Source organism: Triticum dicoccoides, chromosome 1A (genome assembly GCF_002162155.2).
Source record: "Triticum dicoccoides isolate Atlit2015 ecotype Zavitan chromosome 1A, WEW_v2.0, whole genome shotgun sequence".
Lineage (NCBI taxonomy): Eukaryota > Viridiplantae > Streptophyta > Magnoliopsida > Poales > Poaceae > Triticum > Triticum dicoccoides.
The window spans coordinates 552,221,566-552,239,755 of record NC_041380.1 but is presented as its reverse complement, the minus strand read 5'-3'; the positions used below and the strand labels follow the sequence as shown (position 1 = coordinate 552,239,755).

At 42.7% G+C, this 18,190-nt stretch overlaps 2 protein-coding genes across 2 annotated transcripts in view; one reads left to right on the top strand and one right to left on the bottom strand.

Annotated features, from left to right (window-relative positions):
* The first annotated feature begins 6 nt into the window (after nt 1–6).
* On the top strand, nt 7–2,794 carry LOC119288616 (protein phosphatase 2C 50-like). Its single transcript, XM_037568205.1, has 4 exons — nt 7–497; nt 618–956; nt 1,037–1,142; nt 2,273–2,794. The coding sequence occupies exons 1-4, from the start codon at nt 141–143 to the stop codon at nt 2,611–2,613; spliced, it is 1,143 nt and encodes a 380-aa protein (XP_037424102.1). The 5' UTR covers nt 7–140; the 3' UTR covers nt 2,614–2,794.
* Nucleotides 2,795–2,838: 44 nt separating this feature from the next.
* Nucleotides 2,839–18,190, bottom strand: part of LOC119288605 (myosin-11-like) — a 17,872-nt gene continuing 2,520 nt past the window's right edge. Inside the window, exons 7-49 of the mRNA XM_037568197.1 lie at nt 17,926–18,085; nt 17,702–17,851; nt 17,488–17,624; nt 17,259–17,405; nt 17,079–17,180; nt 16,930–16,987; nt 16,733–16,834; nt 16,227–16,264; nt 15,958–16,084; nt 15,705–15,872; nt 14,837–14,968; nt 14,593–14,702; nt 14,426–14,486; nt 13,760–13,937; nt 13,447–13,652; nt 13,115–13,234; nt 12,922–13,020; nt 12,630–12,818; nt 12,245–12,384; nt 10,050–10,217; nt 9,727–9,894; nt 9,408–9,575; nt 8,636–8,803; nt 8,349–8,516; nt 8,028–8,195; nt 7,769–7,936; nt 7,478–7,645; nt 7,216–7,380; nt 6,548–6,715; nt 6,247–6,435; nt 6,018–6,138; nt 5,847–5,939; nt 5,679–5,762; nt 5,422–5,601; nt 4,905–5,243; nt 4,694–4,822; nt 4,512–4,582; nt 4,321–4,420; nt 4,194–4,250; nt 3,705–3,761; nt 3,540–3,620; nt 3,373–3,455; nt 2,839–3,272 (exon numbers count right to left, since the gene is read on the bottom strand). Coding sequence (XP_037424094.1) covers nt 3,146–3,272; nt 3,373–3,455; nt 3,540–3,620; nt 3,705–3,761; nt 4,194–4,250; nt 4,321–4,420; nt 4,512–4,582; nt 4,694–4,822; nt 4,905–5,243; nt 5,422–5,601; nt 5,679–5,762; nt 5,847–5,939; nt 6,018–6,138; nt 6,247–6,435; nt 6,548–6,715; nt 7,216–7,380; nt 7,478–7,645; nt 7,769–7,936; nt 8,028–8,195; nt 8,349–8,516; nt 8,636–8,803; nt 9,408–9,575; nt 9,727–9,894; nt 10,050–10,217; nt 12,245–12,384; nt 12,630–12,818; nt 12,922–13,020; nt 13,115–13,234; nt 13,447–13,652; nt 13,760–13,937; nt 14,426–14,486; nt 14,593–14,702; nt 14,837–14,968; nt 15,705–15,872; nt 15,958–16,084; nt 16,227–16,264; nt 16,733–16,834; nt 16,930–16,987; nt 17,079–17,180; nt 17,259–17,405; nt 17,488–17,624; nt 17,702–17,851; nt 17,926–18,085 — 5,812 coding nt within the window. The 3' untranslated portion in view covers nt 2,839–3,145. The remainder of the gene's footprint in view (nt 3,273–3,372; nt 3,456–3,539; nt 3,621–3,704; nt 3,762–4,193; nt 4,251–4,320; nt 4,421–4,511; nt 4,583–4,693; nt 4,823–4,904; nt 5,244–5,421; nt 5,602–5,678; nt 5,763–5,846; nt 5,940–6,017; nt 6,139–6,246; nt 6,436–6,547; nt 6,716–7,215; nt 7,381–7,477; nt 7,646–7,768; nt 7,937–8,027; nt 8,196–8,348; nt 8,517–8,635; nt 8,804–9,407; nt 9,576–9,726; nt 9,895–10,049; nt 10,218–12,244; nt 12,385–12,629; nt 12,819–12,921; nt 13,021–13,114; nt 13,235–13,446; nt 13,653–13,759; nt 13,938–14,425; nt 14,487–14,592; nt 14,703–14,836; nt 14,969–15,704; nt 15,873–15,957; nt 16,085–16,226; nt 16,265–16,732; nt 16,835–16,929; nt 16,988–17,078; nt 17,181–17,258; nt 17,406–17,487; nt 17,625–17,701; nt 17,852–17,925; nt 18,086–18,190) is intronic.

The following is an 18,190-nucleotide window of genomic DNA, read 5'->3' as shown; positions in this document are numbered from 1 at the left end:
CCAGCAGCCCCCATAGCCACCTCCCTCTCACCTCCTCCTCCGGCGTGCGTCTCCGGCTGCGGTGCGGTGCGGCTCTTTCTTGCCTCCTTGGGCCAGTCGGCTGCTGCTGTCGTCTTTCGTTTCAGTTCACCAGGTTCGATATGGCGGCGGCGGCGGCGATCTGCGGGGAGGACGAGCCGGCGCCGCGCGATCCGGAGCGCGCGGCGGCGGGCGGCGGGGTCGAGCGCCTGGATCTCGGGGACGGCCGGGCGGCGCTCGTGGCGGGGGGCAAGCGGAGCGTCTACCTCATGGACTGCGAGCCGGTGTGGGGCTGCGTCGCCACGCCGGGGCGCGGCGGGGAGATGGAGGACGCCTGCGCCGCCGTGCCCCGCTTCGCCGACGTGCCCGTGCGCCTGCTCGCCCGCCGCCGCGACCTCGACGGGCTCGGGCTCGACGCCGACGCGCTCCGCCTCCCGTCCCACCTCTTCGCCGTCTTCGACGGCCACGGCGGCGCCGAGGTATGCACGCCCGGGACCGGAAACCCCCTCCCCCTCGGATTCATCGCCAACGGCGGCCCCCCAGCCGAGCGAGCGAGCCCCGTGATCTGACGATCTGTGGATTTCCGTGCGGTCGCGCAGGTGTCCAACTACTGCCGGGAGAGGCTCCACGTCGTGCTGAGCAAGGAGCTGAGGAGGCCCCCCAGCGATCTGGGCGAGATGAGCGATGTGGACATGAAGGAGCACTGGGACGACCTCTTCACCAGGTGCTTCCAGACGGTGGATGACGAGGTGTCAGGGCTTGCGAGCAGGCTCGTCGACGGCGAGCCCCGGTCAGACCCGATCGCCGCGGAGAACGTGGGCTCCACGGCGGTTGCAGTCGTGGTGTGCTCCTCTCATGTGGTGGTCGCCAACTGCGGCGATTCTCGCATCGTGCTCTCACGCGGGAAGGAGCCTGTTGCTCTCTCAATTGACCAGAAGGTAGATATGCGAGCATCATGGTATTGGTACAGCATCCATGGTTTGGGGTTAATCTGATTAATTATGTCTTGTTGTTTCAGCCTGACAGGAAGGATGAGCGCGCGAGGATTGAGGCTGCGGGAGGCAAGGTCATCCAATGGAACGGACACCGAGTGTCCGGCATACTTGCTATGTCACGATCCATTGGTATGCACCTATATTTATCTTGTACAATGTGTTGCTATTTTTCATACGACACGCGTCATAGTAAGGATCACCCGTTGAGTTTGAAACTGTAGTCACAGCAACTTCAAAGTATGATGCAAAATTACTTTGGTCCGGTGTGATAGTGGTAAATGTCTTCGCGCGCTGCTGCTTTGTTTGAAATCCAGGAAAGTAGCTGTGCTTGAGGAGTTATTTCTCGTTAGTCGTTACTCGGTACCATTTTAAGCAGTAGGCGCTAGGTGACAGCAGAACGGTTAGTGTTTAAGCGTGCCTAGGCGCTAGCCGCTAGGCGACAACAGAACGCCTAGCACGTAATCATGCTTGCGTGTGCTTAGGTGAGAACCGTGAGATACGCACTAGGCAGTGGCAAAATGCACACTTAAAGTGTAGCACTTTTTTCCCTTGATTTTAAGATTCCTATTTATGGAAACCTGAAGTCTCTGGGCTGTTTGGATGACGGCCGATGCTCGCCTTGCCAAAATATGGGTGTCTGTTTGGTTGGCAGCCAAATTTTCTAGCCTATGCCAAAATTTTGGTCGCTAGTTTGTTTTCTGTGCCAACGCCAGGGCAGATCTGTGGCGGCGAATTTCATCGCCAACTTTTTGGCTCGCCCGCGATTTGGTGTGGCTGGCCTGGGCGCCATCCAGACAGCCCCTCTATTCTCTTGGCTGTTGTCATGTTAAGTGCTGTCTGCCTCAATTTTGCTACTAATCGTGCTGATGAACTTGCAAAATGAGGTCAAATGTAGCTCTGATAGAATCAAGTATGAAGATGTGATTAAGAAAAGAAGACACCTACTAGTATGCAGATGTGATTAAGGAAAGAAGTCACCTGCCAAAGTAGAAAAACCATCTTTTATGGAAGCAAGGAAGGTACCTTGTGTCATGCAAGTGGCACTTGCAGCTTGGACCATGGCTAATACCTGGTCCTACTTGTATCTGTTCACATCTCTTGTGCCACTCAAATCTGATGTATGAAAATACTCGGACAACATCATAGGGACTTAGTTGAACCTATGATAGCTAAGCTGATTTACCTGTGCGTTGGATAACATTTGTCCATACTTGTTGCAATCTCTGCTAACTTGGAACTGGAAATTGCTGATGGTGCAGGTGACCGATACTTGAAGCCATACATCATCCCCAAACCAGAAGTTACGGTTGTTCCCCGGGCTAAAGATGACGACTGCCTCATTCTGGCCAGCGATGGGCTTTGGGATGTCGTGTCGAACGAAGAGGCGTGCAAGGTCGCGCGCCGGCAAATCCAGCAGTGGCACAAGAACAACAGTGTCACAACATTGTCGTCGGATGGAGGTGATGGATCCACCGACCCTGCCGCGCAGGCAGCGGCGGACTATCTGACGAGGCTTGCGCTGAAGAAAGGAAGCCAGGACAATATAACCGTAATAGTGGTCGACTTGAAACCCCGAAGGAAACCCAAGAATAATTCCTAACATGACTTGAATCCATACTAGCAGTTGGTCTTCTAATGAGACTTGACCCACCTTTTTCGTTGGGTTTCAAGAATTGTACATGTATATGATAGATGGATTTTCGACCTAGTGGGTTATAATGATTAATTAATCATATCTCTGTTTTCCGTTCATATGGTCAAAACATTCTCCAGCCGGTCAATTTCAGCCTCAAGCCCTGGCATGCTGTGTTCCTTGCCGTCAGTGTACAGAAAGTGAACTTGTATATAGCCAAGCGGCTGAGATGACAGTAAGATTTAACATGTTTCTGTCACCTTTGATGAATTACAGCTTCTACTCAAACCCAAAGAATGGAGAAGAGGGTGATGCAGGCAAGATGCCCTGAGAAGAGACGCACCACTGCTTAACCAAACAATTATTAACAGCTTTAGAAGCCTAGAAATTCTCGGTGGAAACACTCTTAATATGGCATCCTATCTTCTACTACTGTGCTACAAGAATATATACACCCTAGAGCGAGGCACTCCTCGTTCGCCCAAGGCCGGCGAACTACTCAGTCCCTCCTTTGCAATATAAGTGCAAGGCTCTGGTTTTCACGAATAAAGGGCAGCAGGTCGCTCTCCACCGTGTCCTCAATGTTGGGCATCGACTTTGCGATGTCGTCGAGCGAAAAGGGTATGCTGCAAAGAGAGAAATGAAACAAACAGAGGTGAAAAAGGAGCATTGGTTGTTGTTCCAAAGGGGCGCAAACAATGGAATCCTTGGGGGCATGATGCATACCTGGAATCATCATCCAGCAAGACTGAAAAGCTGGAGAGGCTATTTGATTCTTCATGCATGGTTGCTCTCATGCTTGATGTGAACTGCAAACAGCAACGTTGAAATCAACACTTCAAACAGCCAACGGCGAACAGTTTTGATTACACCGATTCAGCCTATCAACATACCTCTGCTGAAAGTACGTTTGTGCCGCTCATGTCGTCCCAGTACATACCAACTATTCTCTCTAGCTGCTGTAAGCTGAGAGCCTGGACAGAGAGTGAAACGATCAAAGATATAAAGTTGAGGATTAACAAAACAAGATCCTTGCTCTCATAGCAAAAGGCACTTACCGGACAAATATCATTGCGTATCTCTCTCCATGTCCTCATTTGTTTTCGGGAAATGACCTGATGAACAGGAAGAGCAGGAAAATAAGTCAGAGGATTTAAGTTACCGACAGTTCAGTTTGTATAAGGGCATGTACAATGCATAGCCTCAAGGTGATGCCTCGCATGCCATGTAGGATCGGATATGACGTAAAGTAGGTTCGGATAGGGAAGCGGGATCCTCTTCAGGAGGCGGGTGCTTGAAGAGAAAAAGTGTGGTCCGCTGACACAAGCTGAAAAGGTTGGAGTAAAAAGTAGAGATGCATGTGTACTAGAGTCTTTATTTTCTATTTCTTAATGAGGTCCACTAGTGGTAGCTTGCATTGGGGAGAAAAATAAATGTAGGTGCCTCAAATTACTTTTTGTCATGAGGCATATGTAACCACATGCCACCATTGTACATGCCCTAAGAGCCACCAAGGTTTTCTTATGATTTAAAAAAGAAACACAGACCAGGAAATCGGCCGCCTGTCTTATATGCTTCAGTGCTTCCCAGGCTGAATCTGCAAGCTGTACTAAAACATTAGCTAACAGCATCTGAGAATAGCCTCCATAACCATAATAAAAGATAGTGAGCAACCTCTTGAGCAACATCATTGCACCAATGTTTTAGTTGGGCTAATCCGGCTCTAATATGTTCCCCGTTGCTAAATGAACAGCACTCACGACGCAGAAGGAGTCTGTTTTTGAAAGGAGAGGAAGGTAAGTTAGAACAGCTTATTCTTTGAAGTTTTAAAAAATTGGTAGTGGGGGGCAAACATACGCTTATACCTGTTAAATAATTGGACGTTCACCATAGAAAATATTTGGGTTAGCAACTTGTGGACCAATATTGTTGGAACCTGCACATTGAGTGTGGACTTGCACTCATAATTCATAACTTTGCAAATTGATACTGCACTGTATCGATAAAAAGAATAATGCACTGATTTTTGTAATAATTTAGCACGTACATGGTTGGCTATTAGCAGATACAAGTAGCTGTTGAGGATTTTCACGATGCCCAGCCAATGTGTGAGTTGGTTGTGTTGGCCCAAGCCAGCAGATGTCACTGAGGCCTTTGCTTGAGAAGTTCTTGGATCCTAAATATTTACAATATTTACAGGATTCTCAACAAGCAAAGTTTCACAGCTGATGATTACTTTTTCTCAAGAGAGGCGGTACCTGAATGCACAGCTCAAGCAATGGATTAAGCTCTTTCTTCAATTTGTCACTTATCAACCCATACACCTTTTCAATCAGATCCACAAGCTGCTGCTTGAAGAGCAAAGCTGGATATTTTGCATCAATTTGGTGTGATGCACCAGGTTCATCCAATAATTGACCACTTAAATAAGCAAGCCCAGATGCTTGACTGGCTTGATAAATCCTATCATACGACATTTTTCGTCTATATGGAACTGAGGCTGCTGTCCTAGCGGTTCTAAAAGAGCGTTGCAGGAGAACTGATAATGTCGATAAGTTGGATAACCAATAGGCCAAGCTTCTCGTGTCATATTGAGCCTTGAAGTAAGAGGAACGTCAGTTAATATAAGAGCAAATGTAGTGATTCTGGATTTCAGGTACTGGCAAATTGGCTGCATAAAGCTGTCTCATATCATGCTACAAGGCATAGGGGATAGATGCTACTCAAGTACCATTATATAGCGCAATTAAACATAATTAACAGAGTGCTACAAACCTCTGTTGCTGAGTTTATAGCCTGTAGGATACTGTCAAAGACACCTGTCTTTGTAACTTCAAACGATCTCGAATGAAGAAGATATTGGTATATAAGAAGAGCAGCAACAGGTTTGTTCCCAGAGAATCCAAGATGTTGGGTAATGTACTTAAGCAATAACTTCTGATCATCCTGGGGCTGCTGATGTTTAGAAGGGCAAAAAAGCATTTTAGCAAATGGGAAGGGGTGGGTAGGTAGGCAAGTATCAACCAGCCTACCTGATATCCTTCACTAAGTAGTACCCTTTGCATTTTCTCCCCAGTATCATAGTCCCTGTGGATAGTCAAATCAGGGGCACTACCCTGCCATATTATTTCGACCAAAGTCATGACTACTCAATCAAACAATATAAAAATAAAAAACTGGCATGTGCTTGGTTAAACTACCATATAGGGTCTTGTTTCTGCTGGACCAAACGAGGACCTCATTTCAGCATATGGTACGTTGCCATTTAAAATATGACCATTTTCTTGACTTCTCTGTTGAAATGCATCTAATAAATCAGATGAGAACATTCAACAGTCATGCGAATGTAAGCTCTATTGAAGGCACATTACATGGATCATACTGATTTTAGAGTATGAAGCTTGAGATTTGGCGGTAGATGGAGTCGACACAATCGAATGCTGACGAAGAGTTTGGTTTTCTGCCTCTAAGTTAGATGATTTTCCTTCTAGCCTGTGTTGTGGATACAGTTGTTCCATCAAAAGTAATCACAAAGGAGCGCATGATTTGGACATATAAATTACCAAAGTTGAAAAGGTTATTGTAAATGTAAAGGAATACTTTTGTATGGTCTCCTGAAGCTCTTCGATTTTCTTGATAAGGTCATCATTTCTATCGAGGAGGTCTTCGTTTCTCCTTATTAGATCTTCATTTCTTCCACGAGCCTCAGTAAGTGCTTTCTTCACAGCATCACTCTCTTGTTTCTCCAGTACAAAGGAAGACAGTCTTGATATGGCATCTACTTGAAGCCTAATCAGTGAAGACGTTAGTCTCAAAAAGGACAACATGATGACTGATAATGATGGAACTGTACTTGGTGCACAAAACTGTAGAAAGCCAGATAGTAAGTTAAAATACCAACTTTTGCACAGTATCTTGGAGCTGGTGGGCCTTGTATTCACTATCTCTAATTTTCATAAATAGTTCATCATTTCTCTCCTGAGCTTCAACAAGAGATTTCCTAATCGCGTCATTTTCTTGTTTTTCAGCTTCCAAAGAAGCAACTTTCGCCACTATGTCTTGTTCAAGCCTGTTTTCGGGCAGAAACAACTGTTTAATCTCATGGGTTTAACAACCAATGGAGTTAATTTTGCAAAATATACATATGTTGTATAAACCATCCAAAGAAGCAACTTTCGCCACTATGTCCACATTTGAAGTCACAATGTATTGCACAACTCCATATTTTTGGTTTCCAGTTAGTTTGAGTGATATAGCCCACATGTCAGTGCCTCATTGCTCTCATCTAGGTGTAAAGAAGTGACACGGCTGCTGCCACGTCAGCATCTGACATGGCTAGGGTTCTCCACATGGGCATGCAGTACACAAGCTAGCAGAAAAAAAGGTGTCAACTAAGGACACCTGTACCGCCTGCCCAGGTGGAGAGCACATGTTGGGTCCGGAGGTAGCAGCAGACGTGTCACTCTGTTACACCTTGATGAGAATAATGAGACACTGACAGGTAGGTCCCAACAATGAAAAACTAAGATGATGCACTTGTACCACATAAACTTAATCAAAGGTACATACATATGTATAGTGTTTTGCAGATGTTCAATTTTTTTGTTGGTTTCACCAATTTTTGTCGTTAATTCTTCATTTTTGTATTCAGTCTCAGTGAGTGCTTTCTTCAATTCATCCTTCTCTTGTTTCTCAGATAGCAGTAACGTGTCTTTCTCTGTATGGTCGCCAAGCCTGAATTGAACCAACAAAGAAATAGCATTACAAATATCAGCATCTACATATACGAAGATTTAGTATGCATGACATATCGAAATGCAGCATAAATTACCTCTGTATGGTGCCTTGAAGAAGGTCAATTTTCTTGTCAACATCCTCAAATCTCTTTAGTAATTGCAAATTTCTTTCTTGATTTTCTTCTTGCACCTTCATGGTTGTATTACTTTGCTCCCTTTCTCTCAACAGTAAATCCTCCTTTGCAGATGCATTTGCTTGAAGTCTGTAATCATGAAAGAGCTATCTAGTTAATTAAGAAGGACAGAGCATAAGATGAATGATGTACTTGATAGGATCTCAGAAAGTTACTTAAAATAAGAACATACTGCCAAGAATGATTATCAACCTCTCAACAGTTAGCTGAAGCTGAAGACTATGTTTATCAGAATCCTGAATTTTCTTGATTAACTCTTCATTTCTCCCCAGAGTTTCAGTCAGAGTTTTCTTGGTCGCCTCATGTGTTTGTTTTTCTGATATCAATAAAGCATCTTTGGCAGTAGCATCTTGTTCAAGCCTGAGAACACCAAAATGAGAATTTACTATCACAATGAATAAAAATATTGAGAAAATATGGGACATGTATCCACTGATGAGAAGTGTCAGACCTCTTGATGTTTTCTTCGAGTTGCTTTCTGATTTCTTGGCAATTTTGTAACTCATTTACTAATTCCTTTGTTTTTTTCTGGGCATTGGCTAGTTCTTCCTTGGTAGCATTGTTTTCTTGTCTTTCTGTTGCCAATAGAGAGTCTTTCTCTGCAGCACATTCTTCTAGTCTATGCGCAAGAAAGAAAAATACTGTTGGAGTCACTTAACATGGTCATGCAATAAGGATGTATTGTGATGAGAGGTAATCGGAGAAGTTGGCCACGAAATAGTTGCTAGGTTGTTTAAAGGTTATAAATATTTGTAAAGCAATGAAATCAAACCTGTTCACTGAATCCTCAAGCAGACTGATTTTCTTATCTGAATCTTCAGAGCTTTTCATTAACTCTTCGTTTCTCTTTTCAGCTTCAGCTAGTGCTTTTGTTGTGCCATCCTGATTTTGCTTTGTCTTTAACAGCAATGACTCCCTTGATGTTGCATGTTTCTCAAGTCTAAATACATTGTAAGAAATGAAATGCATTTTAGCTCACAAAGTTGAGGAGATGATCTTATAGTTTTCAGAAAGCTAAGGTCAGCTGCTAATAATGCATAATGGAAGTAAGGCGAGAACCTCTTGACATTCTCCATCAGCTTATTTATACTTTTCTCAGACTCATCAACTTTCGTAAGCAATTCTGAATTTCTCTCCTGAGATTTAGAAAGCGCTTCTTTGGTTTGACCATGCTCTTGCTTTTCTGCTACGTGCAAGGCATCCCTTGTGGCTGCAGTTTCTTCAAGCCTATATCAAGTGAAGAAAAATGTTAACAATGGTTAGCTTGTACTACTGAGGGCAGGGGTAAAGGTTAAAAAAATGGTTGATGCCATATTGCTATAGATCTGACGACAGAAAGTTACATCGACATATATATCACCCTATCCCAAGCAATGACCAATCCTCTAGGATTTCCTGAACAAACAGGTTCACTATCCTCTATATTATACAAACCAATGATTCAGGGCCTGACTGTTCTTTTCCATCTTTAAAATCATGTCTTAATTTTAAGCCTTTATTTTCCAAGAATATATATAAGTAGGAATAAACTAGAAGCATCATAATGTTAAGAATATATGATATTATGATATAATAGTCAGGTTGTTAACTGGAACTCATATTGAGATGCTGACTACCTTGCCCGTAAATGTTCATTATTTTCCTTGTTGCGTCATTTTATTGCCATTTTGTTCACCAAAAAAGATTGTATATTTGCAAAAACAAACATGAACATTAGAGCTTGGATGAATGTGAGTGATACAGTATATTGTTAACTGGAACATCAGCTGATGCCTGTATAACAGTAGAAGTATGATTACATTGAGTAATTAATGCGACGTGAGAGCTAAACCTCTTCAAAGAATCTTGAAGCGTGTCATTTGTCCTATTGGCATCTGTAAACTTCTTTTGCAGTTCTTCAATTTCCTCCTTTGTTTCAGCTAACTGTGACATGATTGCAGCACTGTGTTGTTTTTCAGCCAGCAATGAAATCTCAAATGTTCTTGCAGCTTCTTCAAGTCTGTCAAATTGTCAGTTGACAAGAATAATCAGCATTCATATTACTAGGATTATGATAGTCTAAAACTGTGAGTTAAGACTTAAAGCCGGTTTTCGAGTGCAATCAAGCTTCAAGCATAGGAAACAGCAACCCAAGGAATTAGGCAATAGACCTTTCGATGTTGTTTTGAAACCTAGCAATGTCCTTTTCAAAAACTTCAGTTTTATGGACTAATTCTTCATTGTCTCCACGAGCTTCAGTGAGTGATTTCTTGATTGCCTCACTCTCTTGCCTTTCTAAAAGCAAAGTGCCCTCTGTCTCTGTTAGACTTTCTTCCAGCCTGTGCTCATGAAGAAAAGACGACGACTATGAGATAATGAATTAACCACCTGGTAGCCAAGAAATATCACACCAATAACAGTACTGAAAGTTGGTCAGTTATAAGACTATGTGGCTGTTGGACAAGGATTATATGTCATGCAAAACGAATATGACCTTTGCACAGTAGACTGAAGTACGGCGGATTTTCCATCAGCATCTGCAACTTGTCTCAGTAGTTCTTCAACTCTCTGGTGTGCTTCACCAAGTTCCCCTCTGGTTGCCTCATTGTGTTGCTTCTCCGTCATCAGTGAAGATTCTAGTTCTGTCACATTCTCTTCAAATCTGTATCCAACAGAAAGGGAGCAAGTTGTTATCCCACATAGTAGGGCTGGATGAAAGTGGATTTACTTGGTTATGGTAACTTCCTATTGTACAAAAAACTACTTTTGTAGACTTAAAAGGTGTCAAACACCAGCATGTAAACATGTGGGAGAAACCACAAGCCTTCTACAAATTCCTCATGAAGAATATACACATGGCTCTTATTGTGAATAACTGCAGCTGGGGTCTTAAAAGGATTTTCTTTTATTATTGCTCTACTAAAGATATGTCTGGAGAAACATGATCTTATAATAGCCCAGATTGAACTTTGTGTACCCATTTCCTGATAATATGCATGAGTGCGTCACCATCTATCCATGTGTATGAAGCATATGCACCCGACTCTTTACTTTCAACCAGCTTTATTCGGAACCAAAAGAACCTGCTACTTAGTCTACTAAGATCTACTCCCTCAATTCCTAAATATTTGTCTTTTTAGAGATTTCATATGGACTACCACATACGGATGTATATAGACATATTTTAGAGTGTAGATGGTAGGAACCGGATCCCTACCAGGGCGTGGTCTCAGGTTGGAGGGGTGGAAGGAGGGATGTCGTGGAGGAAGGCGTGGTCGCCGGCGCTGGGGCACCGTCATTGCGTGCGCGCGCGAGAGAGAGAGAGAGCAGGGGCGGCGGCTAGGGTTAGGTCTCCCGGCTCCCTAAGGAAGCCGAGCAAATAAGATTGCTTTTTGCTTAATTCCAAAACGGGTCCTTACACGAGTCTATATAATCCTCCTAATAAGGTAATTGGGCTAAGCCCCTAATAACGATAAGATAAACTGGGCCACAACTAACTGGGCTAAGCCCCTAATATGCCAGTCATAACATCTCTCCCCGCCTGCACAAACAGCTCGTCCTCGAGCTGGAAGGCGGAGAAGATCAACGGTCGCCAAACACCTCCACGTCAACTGGGGCGGGCTGGTCGCCGAGCCCGGCAGCGGCGGGGTCCTCCTCAATGTAGTCTGCAGCCTCCAGGTAGAAGAGTCATGGGCAGACGTGGCCTGGTACGTAGGGTTCGTCGCAGTTGAAGCACAACCCTTGGCGGCGACGCTCAAGTTGCTCGGCCTGGGTGAGCCAGCGGAACGAGCGTGTCGCAGCCACGGCGAGGGGCGCCGCGGAAGCCTGGACAGGCCGACCCTGCGCGGGAACTTCCGGCCAGGGTGGCGGCCCAGCGGCTCGGGGCGGTGGTGCCTACTGTATGGCCACCGCGACGCTCGAACGCGCGGGCGTAGTACATGGCCGTCTGAAGGGCCTGTGGCCCGCGCATATCCACGTCCACGCGGATGTGGTCCGGTAGGCCGCCGACGAAGAGCTCAGCCCGCTGACGAGCCAAAACGCCGGGGGTGTGGCACGCCAGTGCCTGGAAGCGGTCGGCGAAGTCTTGCACCGAGGTGAGGAACGGAAGACGCCCAAGCTCCGCCAGACGGCTCCCGCGTATAGGCGGACCAAAGCGCAAGAGGCACAAATCACGGAAGTGCTCCCATCGTGGCATGCCACCCTCGTCCTGTTCGAGGGCGTAGTACCACGTCTGCGCGGCTCCGAAGCTATCTGATACCAAATTGGTAGGAGCCGGATCCCTATCAGGGCGTGGTTTCAGGTTGTAGGGCTGGAAGGAGGGATGGCGTGGAGGAAGGCGTGGTCGCCGGCGCTGGGACGCCGTCGTTGCGTGCGCGCGAGAGAGAGCAGGGGCGGCGGCTAGGGTTAGGTCTCCCGGCTCCCTAAGGAAGCCGAGCAAATATGATTGCTTTTTGCTTAATTCCAAAACGGGTCCTTATACGAGTTTATATAATCCTCCTAATAAGATAATTGGGCTAAGCCCCTAATAACGATAAGATAAACTGGGCCACAACTAACTGGGCTAAGCCCCTAATATGCCAGTCATAACAGTAGATTCACTCATTTTGCTCCGTACGTAGTCACTTGTTGAAATCTCTAGAAAGACAAATATTTAGGAACGGAGGGAGTAGTAGTCACCAAACAACTAACCTTTTCACAGTATCTCTAAGCTGCTTGATGTTTTCATCTGCAACCTCGATTTTTCCATTCAGGTCTTCACATCTTTCCTGAGCAATAGCAAGATCATTCTTTGTTGCAGTGTTTTCTTCTTGTTCTCTTGATAGTAGTACCTGTCCAAGGGCGCAACCATCATCCAATCAGATATGATGACATAACTGAACAAGTTACTTGAACACTGTACTCTGTTGAAACAGGAATATTTTATAGTCATACACAGGTTTTCTTAATCCTTTTAGCCTGAAACAGCTACTGCAACCGCATTTGATTTCATTGAAACAACGAATGGTGCAATACTTAAACCTTTCCAATTTTATACTGTTGCAATGATACATAAGTTGAGCCTGGGGAGAAGTACCTTCATCCCCTCAACTTCATTAGTCAATATAGTGATTTTTTCTCTTTCTTGAGCTAGAGCTTCTTCAACAGCCCTTTTGGCCGATTCACTTTCCTGCACTGCTGTGGCTTCTTCTACTCGATGCTCCATCTCACGAAGGGCAGCCTGTAATTTGGAGATTTCTCCTGCTTTGTTGTTCTCTAAGTCAGCCTGAAAATAGACACATGTGTCAATAAAGCGTGACCAGATAATCAGCAAGATGGCATCCTATTTCTGTATCTAAATATGGCTTGATTCAAGGGGCAGCATTTACCCTCAGTTTCATTTCCAAACCTAAACGGCTTGTTAGCTCTTCCACGTGTTCCTCAAGTTTCTCCTTCTCCACCTTCAGAGCTTCTGTATCTCTTGCAGCCTACAGAAATTATGCAACACAAATAAAAAGCTGTACAGGTAAATATGAAATCAGCATAAACAAATAAATAAAAATGGTATGACAGCTTGAGTACCATTTTAAGCTTTCTGAGTTCTCTTCTAGCGACACGTCTTCGCCATGCACACTGATAAATCAACACTGATCTCTTCAGCTTAAGATAATTTGAATTATCTGTGTGGCAACGCCACCGAGCCTGCAGGTAACAATTATCAGACCGATGGTACAACCAAGAGATGAACAGAGAAAGCTTATAAGATGTAAGGAGACTGATTCTTAACTTTTATCCATAGTAAAGGACCGATTATTAATTGGTCTATCGTAACATAGATGTGTAAAATGGCTTGAATGATAACCTACAAATGCTCCCCTTAAATAAAAAAGAGAGAGCATGAATTAATAGTCTACCTGGATATGGATAGAAGCTTTCCTTTGTTTTCTGCGAACATATTCATTGTAAGCACCAAAAGCCCTCAATCCTGCCTGCAATGTAACGGCTGACCATCGCAGTTTAGAATAAGACTTCCAAGCAAGGTACCAGCGGACACTTTTCTGTACTTTCAACGCCGCATCTTGGTTTCTCAGGAATACACGCCGCTTACAAGCCAATATTACTGCAAAGGAGAATGGAACTCTTTGTAAGTATATGTTCCACACATCCACCAGTGCAATACTGCGGTCAGAACTGTCTCCCTCTAGATGTCATATGGTGTGACCATACCTCTAACAATAGATTGAAAAGATACAGATGTGTTCCGTATTGCAAGGAATTTCTGACGAGCAACATAAGTGTGATATCTACTCTGAATAACTCTAGCTGCTTTACTCCGCACTTCAGTTCTTCTAGCATCCAGTTCAGCCATCTGACCCGCTCTCAGGAACACCTTAGTTCTTCCAATCTGTAAAACAGAAATTATTTGAAATATTGTGACAAAGATCATGGCTAAATAAACTGTGTATTATATACCCTCTGAAAATGACGCATGCATATATTCCTTCCATGCAGTATCATGAAAAAAAAACATGAGCGAAAAGGTGTACACATTAGCTATACTGTATATGCATACTCTCACCTTGCATTCTTACCAGGAGAATATCTAAGTAATTCTTAAGTTTTACTGCCAAATGGTCTAAATCTTCATGAAATTTTTTCAGAGAGATTATTTACGATCGCCTGCTAAGAAAGCTTTTAGGTTTAAAATATGGTGATGGTTTTCACTAGACATTTCCCCATCATTCATCACCTCTGTCACACGTGGTAATTATTCAACTAAAAACAAGCATCTCATTTTTAGTTCCCTGTCTTTTCGGCAAGATGCAGATCAAAGAACAATGTGATGTACAGAATACATAAAAAAGGATTCATTATGGTAGAAGCATGCTTCACCTGATAACCCTGGAGTCCTGTTTTGTCCAAAATCTTTTGGCAGATTACTTTGTCATCGTTTCTATCAAGATATCATGAAAATAGTTATAAAAGCAGGCCACAAGTGATATAATTAGAGGCATAGGGGAACATTCATTATTACTGTTATTATCAAACAACTTACACACCTTTCTTTCAAAATTTCAGGAGCAATGATGCAAAACCGTTGAAGAAAATCACGAAATAATTTCCGTGTAGGGTATCCAGCACAGCTTATTCTAATAGCTTCAAGAACACCCTGAAAGGGTGAAGAATCATGAGTATACAGTGGTACTGAGCTTCTATGTTAACATTCTTCTTCTAATACAAAACGACACATGTTTAAGAAACAAAAAAGTTATGTGGAAACTTTGTGATCAATGGCTTCCTTACCGAACATCGAAGTTGCTGCAGAACATTGATGTTGTCAAAAGTAGCAGGCTTAAGAAGATTATTGGGCTTAACACATCTAATGTAATGAGGTTCTGTAGAACTCAAAGTCTCCATTAGTTCATGGAGTTGCCCCTAAGAATTTCATGGAATAATCAGATGTCAAAATCATACCAAAGATTTTACATAAAAAAACAGAAGCACATTGGAGCAATGGTCTTGATCGCTTCATTATGTCTACCAAGTAATACTCATTCACTTCATAAAATGTACTTAATTCATCCTTTTTGGGACATGCATATGCATTTGCTCACTATATTCAGTACATTTATTATTTATTTTTTGCAAAAACCAAGATGGCATAAATATTCTTTATACCTGCAACTAAATTCATAGTGAAGTTATAGAACAACTGTTCTTGATTTTTTATGGTGACAGAAGGGAGGTAGACTAAATTGAGAAGTACAGCCACCTCTTTTAAATATTTGCATGTTGATTTGATGCACAAACTAAGGTAGTTGTGTGATTGTCCAAGCTACAAACATGCAGTGATATACCCCCATTATACAGTCTGCATATAAAGTGTAACAAACTATCAAAGAGTTCTACGTGCACAAAACTTCGAGGATTAAAATAGGATTTTACCCTAAACTTAGTGCCTAAAGAACAATGAGGAAACATGTACTCCCTCCGTTCCTAAATATAAATCTTTTTAGAGATTTCAGTAAGGACTACATACAGATGTATATAGACATATTTTAGAGTGTAGATTCACTCATTTTGCTCCGTATGTAGTCCGCATTGAAATCTCTAGAAAGACTTATATTCAGGAACAGAGGGAGTACATAGGAAACAGCTAGCAGAATCACACCTTAAATCGATTAGCGATTGATGACTTCGACGATTTTGTGTTCTCCTCTGGTACTGATGGGAATAACCCTGATACAAAGGAGCACTTGGAAGCATTAAGCAATTCTTCATGTTCTCCTACTACATAATCTCTGTTTTTGTCCAGGAAATGATCGGACTGATAGGTTACCTGCAAAAAAAAACTCAGGGAACTGAAAGGAGTATATTCAATTAAATGCAGAAGCAAAGAGTAATGTGTTCCAAGAAATGCTTACTTCTCCTGCGTAATGTTGAATTGTAAATGCAGTACGAGAAAGCTTTGGTTTGCTAAACCTTTTGTTGTTCTTGAACTTCTCATACAGCTTTTGAGAAAATGATTCATGCGTGCATTTCGGGAACATACTAATGCATACAGGACAAAGAAACAAAGAAACAAAAAAAACACAGTTAGAAGCATTAATTGAGAAATAGAAACAAGTAATGATGGTCAACTATTTACAAGCTGCTGGTTGCATGTAGTGCAACAAGAATACTTCAAACTCACCAAGCTTCATCAAGAAGTGCAATAATTCCACCAGGTTTCTGAAAATGAAAGAGGGAGATACAAACATTGAGGTAATGGGACACACAACTAGGAAGCATACACAAATACATTACCCGCTGACACAACACATCAGGGCTATTTCTAAACCACTTATCTTGCACAAAATTACCGGTGCTTATGATAAGCAGCTTATCATAATAAGTTAACAACTCTGAATAACTCCAACATGCAACATCTCCAAGCCTCAAAATAAGAGTACGGTAGCAGTGTTCGATTATTTGGTGCTTAAACTGACACTTGGTAAGAAAAAATATACGTTTATGCCCACATTAATTCACTAAACACCAAATAGCCAATCTATAAGTCAAACAGTATCAGACTACTTGATGAATACATCTTAAAACTAGTATTTTAGCTTGCTGACAACGACCATTACAAGACTGCAATACATGATATAAAGGCTACTTAAGCACCCTAAATAAAACAAATGCCATATATGCACATACCCTCTCAATCAAGTCCAGCACATCTTGATTGTCAACGAATTCTATGTAACTCCAGTCGATCTGCTCTCGATTATACTCTTCCTGCTCCATTTTGAAGACATTCTGCAAAGACAACACTGCCTAATTTACCAAACAGCAGAAGCAAAGATAAGTCTACCATCATAACTTCCAAGCATGTGTTCCGCTTCCACATGTACCTGATTAAAATGCTGTTGGAGTTTTTCATTGGTGAAATTGATGCATAATTGCTCAAAGCTGTTTCCATCAGAGAATTATAACAACAGGAGACTTCTATAAATGGTCTTCAATGGAATATATTGGAATCAGTCTTTTGCTAAGAATTTACCTGTTAGTCTTAAAACTTTCAAAACCATATATATCAAGCACCCCAATCAAACGTGCTGAGTGTGCATCTTGTCCTATTGATGCATTTAGCCTATTTACAAGCCTGCACAAGGTACAACCATATGTACTCACAAAGACCGATACATAAGCCACGAATGAATTACAGTGCCATATTCATTACCAGTCAAATAGTCGGCAATATATTTGTTTTGCTAAGCCATCCCTGCTAACAGTAGCAGAATTAGGATCAACTGTTGTGGTAATCACTCCTTCTGGCGTATTTATTTTCCTCTTTATCAGTGCATTCTCCAGCTTCTCACGGTCACACCTGTAAGAGGAATTCCACAATGTATAGAGTATGAATGTTGGGTATAATAATTATAGAACAACAGGGTAGATATTAGGCATACATCAAGAGCTCTGCTGCTGCATTCAGATGGAACTTAGCTTTCTCATCCTTTAGTACAGATGAATCTGCATCTCTCCCTTTAACAAAATTGAGGTTCCCAAGGTGAAGCACAGCAGCAACAACCCGAAATGTAGCCTCCTACGTTATAAAGTATGTTACTTGCAGAGGTCACCTAGACATTCACGTAGAATATCAATTATTCAAAAGGGAAAAACCTGTTCCTGCTCAGTTATGCCAACTGTATTCATCGCACTTCTTGTTGCAAGATACTCCTCAGCATCACTCATTCCATCAACTTTAATGCAGGAAGATTGGTTGAGATAGTGAAATGACGAAGGGTCGCCCAGCTTATACCTTTTAATGTCCTGCCATTGGGTTTTGTTTATGAAAAATGTTGGAGAGACTCAGCTGATCAGTCACATTGAGTTAGAAAAAATACCTCCGATGGTGCTGAACACAGGAAGTAAAAACAGTGATAGTTCCTCTCTGGGCTATTGATTTGGCAAACACGAGATCGCTCAAGCAAATATGTCCTAATGGCTGCACCAGATATCTTCCCACTCTGGTCAAATTGGATTTCAACAAATTTTCCGAATCGACTTCACCATGTTGTCCAAAATGCAAACAGGTCAGTAAGCAAATAGTATGAGTGAAAAGGGACAGAAATGATGCATGAATTACAATACATTTATATCCATGAGAAC